Source organism: Trachinotus anak, unplaced genomic scaffold (assembly GCF_046630095.1).
Source record: "Trachinotus anak isolate AG129_WGS33_773 ecotype Australia unplaced genomic scaffold, CSIRO_AGI_Tana_v1 ptg000028l, whole genome shotgun sequence".
NCBI lineage: Eukaryota > Metazoa > Chordata > Actinopteri > Carangiformes > Carangidae > Trachinotus > Trachinotus anak.
This window is the reverse complement of record NW_027273879.1, coordinates 17,573,261-17,584,794: the sequence shown is the minus strand read 5'-3', so window position 1 is coordinate 17,584,794 and position 11,534 is coordinate 17,573,261. Positions and strand designations below refer to the sequence as shown.

Below are 11,534 nucleotides of genomic sequence, written 5' to 3'. Positions count from 1 at the left end.
AGCAGGTGTTCTGTCACAATAACACATCAACAGCTGTAAATGTTTGTTGTCTTTTTATAGTGGACTTTCCCATACCGTTAATACAAACTGTAAATATACTGTACATACAGTGAACAAGCAGCTGAGAATAAAAATGGCCCTTTCTGAAGTCTGACCGCAGACCAGAGAGGAGGAAGAGAAGAGAACAAAAACGTAAAATGCTGAAGGTGTCGTATGTGATATAATAAAAATCACAGACTCTGAATAGCAGTCATAAAATGATAAAATAAATTACATTGGCATGAATATAAGCTGAGAAATAAAACGGTCTCAATTCAATGTCCACTTACTAGCTTGTTCCACAGCTTTCAATCGTATCTTGGTCCACTTCAGCATATGGAGTTGTCATAGAACTATGGTTTTCTTGTTGTAAATGTGAATTGATGTTCGTTCCCAAAATCAAAAATGAAATTTCAAGGTCAAAATTTTAAAGAGGCACTCTTGTTATTTAGTGGTGCACATCAGTAAAGACAGGAAACTTGAATGACAGAGTTTAAAAAGACTCAAAGCGTCAGAGGCTGAAATATTCTCATTTTTACACTTAAGTAAGGGTGAAGCACCAAAAACACCAAATGCTACATTTCCCACAATGCAACATAATGCAACTCAATCAAATCTACTATAGACATCTCCTTCTAGAGCCACATAAAACAATGTACAACTATTTTCACAGGGTGACTGGGACAATGACATTAAGTCTAACAACTTGTCATGACAGTGTGACAGCGAGCCAGCAGGCACAATACTAGGACCCTGAAACTGAAGCAGCTAAATGGAATTCAGCCATCACTAATTTTATCACTGATGCCTGTGCTTTTCTGACAGTGACATGTCAAAGTGTCTTCTCTGTAAAAGGCCTATGGTTTTTTTTTGTCTTGGTGTAATGAAACTAAAATGAACCAAAGACGTGGTCACTGATTTTACAAGAACCACAGTCCCACAGAACTTATAATCCAAACCACAGACATTAATATTGTTCCTGAGTATAAATATATTGATGTTGTCATTGGTGACAAGCTGCATAAAATGTGAATTTTCATTAAAGACATTTTTACATATTACAGTAAGAAAAGCACAGGCGTAAATAATGAACAACAGTGATAATGAAGGGTGAATTCCATTTAGCTGCTTCAGTTACAGGATTCTGGTATTGTCCACGCTGCTCACTGTTACTCACATTATAGATCCACCTGTTTGCTTTTAATTAACATGGCTTGATAGATGGATGAAATAACCAATAAAACTGGATGCATTCGTTAATAAGACTCTACAAAAGTCTACAGATATAGAGCAGCTCTATAACGCTGAGCTAAATGCTAATATGTTAACAATTACAGCCTTCACATGATGTTGTGCACGAAACAATGTATACTATGATGACCATCATAGATAAATTCGTTTTACTGAATCTGTTCTTACTGAATACACTATCTTGGTTTCACTGCTCATGAATAAAAACAGGACGGCAAACCTGGGTAAGATGGTCAGCGTCTGGATGTGGGTTTCTTAAGCCCAGCTTCAGGGCATTTTTGTAAATGGATTTAAGGCTCATCTGTTTCATGACTGTTTTTGATCACCCACTTAACTATTTCAGTTGCTACTGACTGGTCACTGAGACAGCAACTAATTTAGGGCAAAATAGGAACATTTGTATTACATATAAAATGTACATTGTTAATGAGAGAAAACCCTGCAATATGTGTTGAAAATAAGAAAAAATATTCCTTGCACATCAAGCTGTAAATGATACTGTATGTCATGTTGCAGAGGGCTCAGACCAGTGCTTAAAATCTGGTTGTAATCAGCAGAAAGAATCAGCACCTGGAGTCACATTAATCTCTCTGAAAGAGTGTGACAGATTGTCTGCTGTGATCAGGACCGAAGGTCAATGGACCAGAATAAATGTCTCACCTGACACTATCCCGTGACCCACCTCTGCTTCTACAAGGTGTGTCATTAATTAACAGTGACAGCCATGATTAGATTAATGACAACACTCGTAATTTAATCATAGATTACCTTGACTGAGACAGTGAGTGTATTGGGGCTATTTTCCACTGAGGTACACAGCATGGTCATATTTTTAATGTTTACACATGAGGGCTACTTAAAAAAATACAGGTTTTGAATTAGCCTAAAGATATAATGTCTGTCCAGTTTAAATCACCAACCCCGATTTTCCATTATTTTGTCTGCAGCTGCACAGTAACATTTTCAGAGGTTTAGAGGAGAAGGATCGTGCTTATAACTGGCTGTAATGATTAACAAAGACAAAGAATTTTTTCATATCTGTCTATTGTTCTTTCTTAAAATATTTTACTACATCACTTTTGTACAATCTCCATTTTTGTATAGCATTGAAATGTTAAAACTTTTGAGCAAGATGGCTGAAGAGGGCCAGAGCAGGCAAATTGCTAAAAATCCTCACCACGCTCTGCTGATCCACTGGACCACTGCACATAAAAATGTCTCCTAATCTCTGACCACCACTGGAGCTGGTAAGTTTGCTGCCAAATATGACGCTGCTTTTGCTCATGTGAGCAGCACTGTCTCTCCATTAGTCCTGACTGTAGTGCTCAACAGAGACACCATGGTGAAATAAATATGTTTAATGTTGTCACTGTGCTATCACGACTTTTAAATATAATCTCAAAACCTACTTTTTTGGCCTTTCAGTTGATGCTGTTGCTTGCTGTGATTTGGTCTCTGGCGTTTTTTTACTGTCTTGCTCACTTTTGATTCATACATTGATGCAAATATTTTTATTTTCTTTTTTCTCTCTTTATGTTTCATCTTTTTTAGTTTTTAAATACTCTTCTGTTTGGTGCAGTATGTGCTTATATTCTGCATTTGTAACTGTGCAACATTTCGATAATCTTTAAATAACAGCTTAGTGTACTAATTTACTACTGTGCAATGACCAAAATCATTTATGTTGAAATGATGAGTCAAGTAATGTAAGTCATTTATCGAGGCGGCAGTGGTGGGGCCTTTCTGTGTGGAGTCTGCATGTTCTCCCAGTGTCTGCGTGGGTTCCCTCCAGGTACTCCAGCTTCCTCCCACAGTCCAGAGACATGCATGTTAGGTTAATTGGTGACTCTAAATTGCCTGTAGGTGTGAATGTGAGTGTGAATGGTTGTTTGCCTCTATATGTCAGCCCTGTGATAGACTGGCATCTTGTCCAGGGTGCACCCCGCATTCACCCAATGTCAGCTGGGATTGGCTCCAGCCCCCCTGGATTGAAGTCATTTATCTAGCAAAATATCAAATAATTTCCTGGTTCCAGCTTCTCAAATAAGGTGATTTGCTGCTTTTATCTCCTTTATATCATTGTAAATTCAAAATGTTTTGGTTTTGGAGCTTGGACCTTAAAATTGTGGTGAGTTTTGTGACATTATTATTGTAAACCATACAATTGATTTGGTTGAGAAAATACACAGATTAATTGATAATGTCAGCAACTGTTAATTGGAAACCTATAATAATTAAATCACAGGATTGATTAGACTTGGCAATGTAAGTATATTTTATTTACAGTTGTATAAACAAGATGATTCAATGCAAGATCTTTACTGGAAAAGGTAAGAAAAACAGGCCATTCCTCCCTTGTGTCCAACTATAATAGAACCGCTGTGTGTAACTACAATGTAAGACATTCTCAGCTGCAGTTGAACTACAAGCACAGTACAATCTCCTCAAACCCATCTGCACTGAACCAGGCTATTTACATTTCATTCAGTGCTCCAGTGCTCCACACACAGCTCAGCTAACTGTATACGGCAACAACACGCATCCAAAACCAAACTTAAGCACTGGTAATAACACATATGCATGCATAGGCCGGGATGAGAAAATGGTTCGAAGCAAAGCAAATTGTGTTTTAGCACAGTGTCATTATTTCTCTTATAAAGACTTTGTAAAGTTTCTAATAACAAAAAAAGAGATTTGTGGAATTAAAAGGTAATGCAATATACTGGAGAGATTAATATGTTTGACTTGTGGTTGTCGTCTAGTTTCTTGGCAAATTGGTATCTTTTTTTTCTTTTACAGTTTGGGAGACCCCTCAGCATAAAGTGCTCTGCAGTGCCAGACACCAGAAAGGATGTGATAGTCTTTTCAACACACAGCAGTGGTTTCTCAGCTCCAGAAAATGGGAAACGGCCTGTTTTTGCATCTAACCACGACCTGCACACAAGCTTGCAAGCCGAACAAAAAGCTTTCAATTCACTCTGGTGCCTTCGTGTAAAAGTTCTCCAGCGCTTGTGCAGGGAGGAGGTTTTGCATGAAAGAACGAGTGATGGTTGGGTGAAAAACCTGGCCCTTTGATGCAACCCCTTCGAGACTGGAAATGAGAAAGACTGCTGCAGCAGGAGAGAGGAAGAGAGTGGGTGTCCCCAAACGCAACATGGCTTGTGGTTGAGTGAGTCAAACATGTTTGGACATAAAAACACCAGCCTTGCTTCACTGTTTCATCAGATTCACCAACTTAACTCTTGCTATAAATAGTAGTAAAGCTCAACAGATTTTCTTTAAGAAACTGAGTCCTTACTAGAAATAAGAACACATGCATTTGGAAGATTAGTGCAAGATTAAAGGGGGGAAGATACAATTTAGACAACTACAGAATCTGGAATATAGCCTTCAAAATAACAATGATCAGTATCTTCATTCAGATACGTAAAGCTCTTATTCATATACAAGGACACACATGCTTCATCATCTTCAGTGGTAGACAAGATAAGTCACTGTTAATAATTAGTGCTTCCCAATTAAAGAAACATTGTCTAAAAACCTTAAAGTGTAGATAAAAACACAGGTAGTTCCTATTAGAAAATACTTGATATCCATTGAAGCTTACAGTACGTCTTGTATTGCTGTATATGTTGTTAAGAAATACGAACTATTACTATGGTATAGGCCCTAATTGGAGGTGATATGTATAGTACAGTACTTGCACCAGAACTGGTTTATCCATAAACTTAACCAAACTAAACCTGGCTTGCTAAATGCTATACAGCTAATCAGGAAATCGGAAAACATCAAACATTAAGTAAATTTCTGTGAGTAAAAGGACGAAAACAAGGTTAAATAAGTTAGCTAATAATATACAGAAGGAAAAGATTGTAGATGTAGATGAGTCAGATGGGTTTGTCTATGCATGCTCAGGGACCCTACGAACATCTAACGCCAGGTAATCCTGACTTCAATAAAAAGGTGCAGGTTCAGTGATTTCAGCCACTTCTTCAGCCAGCGGTCTCCTCAAAAGCTCCATCGGCAGGCGGTGAAAAGAAAGCTTCGGCTTCGACAGGCGAAGGGAACGAGAAGGGTTCTCTCTCCCCTCCGCTTCCTCTCCTCCTTCCTCGTCTCGTTTCCTCTCTCCTTGGGGAGCGAGCGTCACTGTCTCCCTCTCCTCTCTACACCACAGTGCTGACAGACGGGTCAGACAAGTTGAGTTGGCCCGTGATGTCAGTGGGTGGGTACTGCTGCAGAGGTGAAGAGAAATGGAGAGAAAAGGAGACACACAACAGGATGTTATTTCTTGTCAAAAGCAGCATTTGGAAGCTTTTTTAAAAAATCTTTTGCCATATTAATATAATTATCTAAACACTGACTTTGATTTTAAGAACACCTGTGCTTCATTTCTGTAGCAACTTAGAAGCAGAAGGGTTCTCTAACCCTCCTCAGGCACACCTCAGTTTTGTTATCTTCTTTTAAGTTTGGGTTTTTGTAAAGGGGTTTGGTTGTGCCTGACGGGGGCTAGTTGGGAGCAGACGTAAGATCCTGAGAGTCTGACAACAGCAAATTTGAATCAGGCATCATTTTTTTTTTTTAGCCTTACAACATGACTGGGTGATAATTTCCTGCCATGGGTAAAAAGGACAACTGACTTATCTCCCCACAGTCATTTGCACGCATGCAGTCAGGCGGCTTCTCTAATTTTAGCAGCTCAGGCAGAGAAGGTGAATTTTCGGCTGATTTCAAAGTGCTGTTGTGTCGGACTCTTACGTCCTGTCCCCGCGTCACTCTGCTTCCTTTAAAGCAGAGTGTGCGGCAACAAGATCCCGAATCCATGCAGGTGCTTAGTTTCTATGGCAACAGTGATTTTTGCTTGTGACTGAGTCTTTTCAGTGTGTTTCTGTGGCAGCAGTGAGCCACATCTTTACAATGCTGAGGTTGTTTTTTGTTTCTGCTACTGAGCAAAAATATAGAAACCGTGTGAAACAATCGCATTAAATATACATTATAAATAGAGCTTTTAACGTGCTGTTTATTGTGGAACAGCTTCATATTTGATGGAGCAATCCGCCTCCTCTTTAATCCAACTGATTTCCAACATGCCAATCATTATCCTGACTCAGCACTGTGTTGGAAAAACCTGTTTCATAACACCCAATGAGCAAGAAAACATCTATTGTTGTTACATTTATTGCATTACAAAGAGATCTGGGTAGATTTTGAGTTTCTGAACTAAAACAGGGAAGACTCTTGCCTCAGTGTAACCATCTCATACAGTACGTACTTTTTGTTTCTTTCTCAATTAGGCAAGATCTTAGGACTAAATGCCTCTCGTTTTAAGATGACGGAGCCAATACATTCAAGCATATGAGCTTCAGAAGCTGCTATGATGCAACCAACATGCTGACAGATGGGGCAACATCCAGACTGAGAGGTAAAATGTCAAATCTTCTCAATAAACTGGAGTCAGAGTGGATGTCCCTCATCTCCTTGACCCGCGAGTTGCATCATCATATGGCTTACAGCCCCCTTTTGGGTCTCCTCATGTGCTGTACCTTGAGGGCCTGCTAACAGCGCACCCTACTGGGGGTCAAGTGGACCAGCAAAAGAGAGACACTTCACTGACATCACAACCACAGTTAATGCTTATAAAGCTACTTATTCAATACAACTATGGTGATTCTTCTTAATATATGGCACTACTACAAAGATTATTTCTACTTCTTCTATTGTTACTACATCTATGACAGTTACAGTAATCGGCATGCTTGCAGAGGGAGAGAGGAGCAGTGTGGCATGTGGGTGAGGGACACTGACACTCAAGTCCATTGATATCCATTAATAATAAAAGAAGAACATTTATATAAAATCAAAATAATGGTCAAAGACTGAAGATGGCAAATTAGAGCATCTTTTGTGATTACACTAAATCCTGTTTTGTGTTTCCACTGTGAGATATTATATATTTTTATTTCCACTGGGGCTCCCAAACCAGCATCCGAACCCTCAGACATATTAACAATGGCGATTCCACTCTTCTTCTCTTCAAACGAGACCAAATCTATTGAGAAACCTCCAGGGGAGAGTAGACGTGGTTTGGCTCAATGCCAAAACATCCATTTAAAAAAAAAGACAGTTAACACAAGAGAAAGAGAGAAAGACAGGAGATCAAATCAAAACACAAACACAAAATTTTTTTTAAACTTTGCGACCAGTTAGCTTAGCTGCCATTGGCTACGTCTCCCCTGAGAAACACAGTCAAAACACAGTGTTAGTACAGAAACCTTTCTGAGAAGGTGTCTGTGCTACCTCCAGAGGTTATAGCTTTTTATTTTTTTATTTTAGAGGCCCATGCCAGATTTGGTCAGCGACCAGCTATGTCTGGCGAAGCAGCTGGGTGCAAATGACCACGGGTCACTGGTTTGTCAGAGCACTCCAAGCTTGTGGAGTACAACCTCCCAACCGCAACGAACAGGGGCTTTTCAACTGAACTGTGAAAGAATGGAGGAAACCTGACACTCTCATTGTGCTGCAACAAAGGAGTCAAGCAAAGATAAAGAGATGGTGTAAAACACAATTTAGAAAAAAAAAAAAAAAAGAATAGCTTGAATTTATGCTTGCCTTGTAACACAGTGAGAGTATAAGGCTTCATAGAGCCCATTAAAACATAAAAGAAGACTGTCTTCAGCACCTGAAAATGTACCCTGAAAGAGGCATGCACAGGTCAGACCACAAGGACACTGAAAAATAAACAAGAATTATGACAAACAAAATATGACAAAGCAAAAAGTAATTTGATTAATAGAAATCCATGAGTGTAATCCTGAAATAGACATGTTGATAAATAAGACAACACATTAGTTTTCTTCTCAGCAGGACTTGGCCATCACGACTACCTTGGAAATGGATTTTGGAAAAATGACAGAACACCAGCGCATGCTTTTCAAACCAAAAGCAAACCAACAGCGGCTGAAACCCAAACGGAGGAAGTGCGGGCGGGATTGGTGCAAAGAAAGGTGGATATACAAAGGATCAAGCAGTCAAAAAGACAGGACGTGAACACAAATATATAAACACACACAAACCACACGCTCATGTACAATACACACACCACAATACCACTAAATAGGACACATTCGCCAGAATCCACGTCCAAACCAGAGGCACGGAGGAAGAGCAGCCCAAGACAAAACACCACTGGCAGACTGCTTGCTTTTGTCGCCCCCCTCCTCCAGAAGCCACTAATCCCATCAGACCCACCCCCCCCACCAAAAAAAAAAACCAAGGACACTTGGGACGCCCCTCCCCAAATTCAGAGCCCAGCTCCTGGCCTGGCCTGACCTGAGTTCCTGCACTGATGCCCTCCGGCCTGTAGAGGAGCTACAGATGCTAAATGGTGATGGCTGATCAATGGTGAACGGACAGACACGTGGCAGAGGCCGCGGAGTCGGGTGGAAATGGGTGAGCATGGGACTCTTTCGCGGTCGGATATGGGGATGTAGGCAGAGAGGACAGAGAAAGAGAAAGGAGAGGGCTGAAAGTAGAGACAGAAGAGGAGAAGAAAAAAGGAAAGAGAGGGAGGAGTAAACAAGGGAAGATGTTGCTTCTTCGTCTCCTTACCGTGTCTTTGGAGGACCTACGTCTCTTGATGCTGGAGGCCAGGGTGGTACTGATGGACCTAAAAGAGGCTTTCTTTTTGGGGTCGGGCTCTGCTCTACCACTTTTCCTATCCTAAAATAAATATATGTAGAAACATTATTCATATTCTCTGGCTGGGGTGATAACCGTGGTTTCAGTCTCACCCATTCTCTCTTCCCATCACCACCACCACCACCCGCCACCCAAGTAAATTACCTTATTTTATATTGACTAAATAGAGGGAGGGTCCTTGTGAGAAAGACTACAGCACTTGGAAATGTAAAATGCGCAAAGAGGGAGAAAGAAAGGGATAAAGCTTAGTTAGATGTGAGAGTGGAAATAGTCTGTTCAGGCTGATATGAGGGCATCTGCATTTTATGTAACATTATCACACTGGGACTGTACAAGATGGCACAATAGTCCTCTAGAAATGTGCTGACACATTCACTTGGCCCCTAGAAATGCATTGAAATGAGTGATGACTAGTAAAGATGTCAGTGGGTGTGATACCTACATTACGCTACTTTAACCAGCTAAAATAATCTGCCTACGCGCTCAATGTTGCTTGAACACACACATTACAGTTGAAAGTTCCTCATCTCAACACACAAGTGATCGTGAATCATAAATGGATCGACTAAACATGCCAAATATCACTTAACAAAATATCTCAAATCTACTCAGTACTTGGTTCTGACACAGGTCAGACAAAGAAAAAAAGAAAAAGAAGCAGTTTTAACCATATCCTGAGAAGACGGCAAAGCCAATTTGGTGCCCTCCCTCCCTCATACCATCAGAGTGCCCCACAGCTACTCTCAGCACAATAACTGCATGTTTGTGTGCAAAAAAACTCATATTAAGGTATTCTTACATCCTGAGTCTCTAGAGAGGAAGAGGGCTGCATAGGGGGAGAAAAGAAAAATAAAATAAATTTCCATCCACTGAATCGTTATTACTTTAAAGTAGATCCTTAAGCAAAAGCCAAGGGAACTAAAAAGGGTGGATAGTTAAAAAAAAAACTAGCAAAGCAAACAACCACATCCAAAGCCAGGCAGGTATAAAAAGTCAAGAAGCTACATTATCAGAGGCCACTAAAATGCATATCAAAGAGGGAAAACAACAGCGACAAAAGTCAGTAATTAAAGCCCATTTAAAGTCATTATACCTTAAAGAGGTATAATGGAAATTCACCCCACACACAAGGGAATGGGATGGAGAATGAGATGGGGTGCAAGAAAAAAAAAGGTTTGAGAAGGGATGGCTTTCTACTGCTGCTGCAAAACAATATTCTTACTTCTAAAGTTAAAGTGCAAAAAAAAAAGTAAGTTTGCCATTTTTCTACGTGTGACTTCATGGTCTGAGAAGATGGAGGCTAAAAGAAGGTACTTCTAAAAAAGAAAGCACTCTAGGACGGATGTTAGTAAAGTATAAGTGGAGGATGAGTGAGCAGTTGCCGGGAGGGAGGCCCTTCGGGCGGGCGGGGCAGTGTGGTGTGAATTTCAGCATGCCAAAACGCTTTATGGATGGAGGGAAGGAATAAAGGGGGAAAACATAGAATAAGTAAACACAAAACAAATAGCATGACAAATCAACCCTGGCCAGCACTGGCCCCGCAGTACATCCTTTTTCATCAGGTCACATGACTTGGCTCTTTTAGGGTACAGTTGTACCACCCATCACCCCGCCAACCGGCACTTTTCTCTCAACCTCCTGATGACATGATATCAGGTGGACAGCAGGCATTAGCTGGCGTGGAGCATAGGTGAAAGCTGGCAGAGGAGTGATTGGTGCACAACATCACTCAATTTTAGTGCAGGTAATAGTAAATAAAATATTTTTCCTGTTGGAAGATGACATTACTTGTTAGTAAATGGTGAAAGTCAGCCTGTGTAACAAGTGCTTCTGACTGTTTCATCTTGGTTCAGGAAAAAAAAATCAGTGCCCAAGTGACGACAGTTCTCTTCTTAAAATCTTGACTTTCCTTTCCATTTCTTACACGTCTGAGGCTGCAGGATTGGAGTCTGGCCGCTCTGAGCCCTGATGAGGTGCTGCGTGTGCACAGTCCCGGCCATGCAGGGCATGCTGGACCATCAGATGAAGCGCGGCATGGGACTTGCACAGTGTACAGAAGCCGCCTGTTTCGTGCCGGAAACAAGTGAGCCGCCGCAGTGCATCATCATTATACATCATCATTATCATCATCACAGAACAGGGTCTCCAACACTTTGTTTTCACCCCAAATTGACACCAGTTTCAGTCTTGTTCAGACTGTGCACTTCTGAATAACATCTGTTTTAAAAGGGAAAGCCAAAAGCCGGACGTGTAGCCTCTCAGTGATGTAGTGGTTAACAAAATCTAACAGCAACAGTACGACACTACTACGACAAATCAGTGGAACATATGTATATCAGTATGACGTAAATTTATAGAATACATTATAGTTGGTAGCATTTAGCGGAAGTTACAAAACAAGTGGAAGTTCAACCTATATCATTGGTCAGTATTAACTCATTACAGATATATTGCCGTTAGCATCAATGTTGAGAGGGATATGGAAAAATAAGTCAACGGAAGAAATGTAAATTCTACATTTTTATCATCAGATGGTTCCATTTGTAATA

The 11,534-nt window shown here is 40.5% G+C and overlaps 1 protein-coding gene across 9 annotated transcripts in view; it reads right to left on the bottom strand.

The window, feature by feature from the left end:
- Positions 1–3,541: 3,541 nt before the first annotated feature.
- Positions 3,542–11,534, bottom strand: part of grin1a (glutamate receptor, ionotropic, N-methyl D-aspartate 1a) — a 38,367-nt gene continuing 30,374 nt past the window's right edge. For 4 of the 9 annotated variants that reach the window (XM_071465999.1, XM_071466000.1, XM_071466001.1 and 1 more), the window contains 3 exons: positions 9,785–9,811; positions 8,896–9,006; positions 5,307–5,522 (listed from right to left, as the gene is read on the bottom strand). In XM_071465999.1, the coding sequence (XP_071322100.1) occupies positions 5,454–5,522; positions 8,896–9,006; positions 9,785–9,811 (207 nt within the window). In that variant the 3' untranslated portion in view covers positions 5,307–5,453. Of the gene's footprint in view, positions 5,523–8,895; positions 9,007–9,784; positions 9,812–11,534 lie in introns of all 9 variants that reach the window. The other 5 variants (XM_071466005.1, XM_071466007.1, XM_071466008.1 and 2 more) reach the window with 3 other exon arrangements.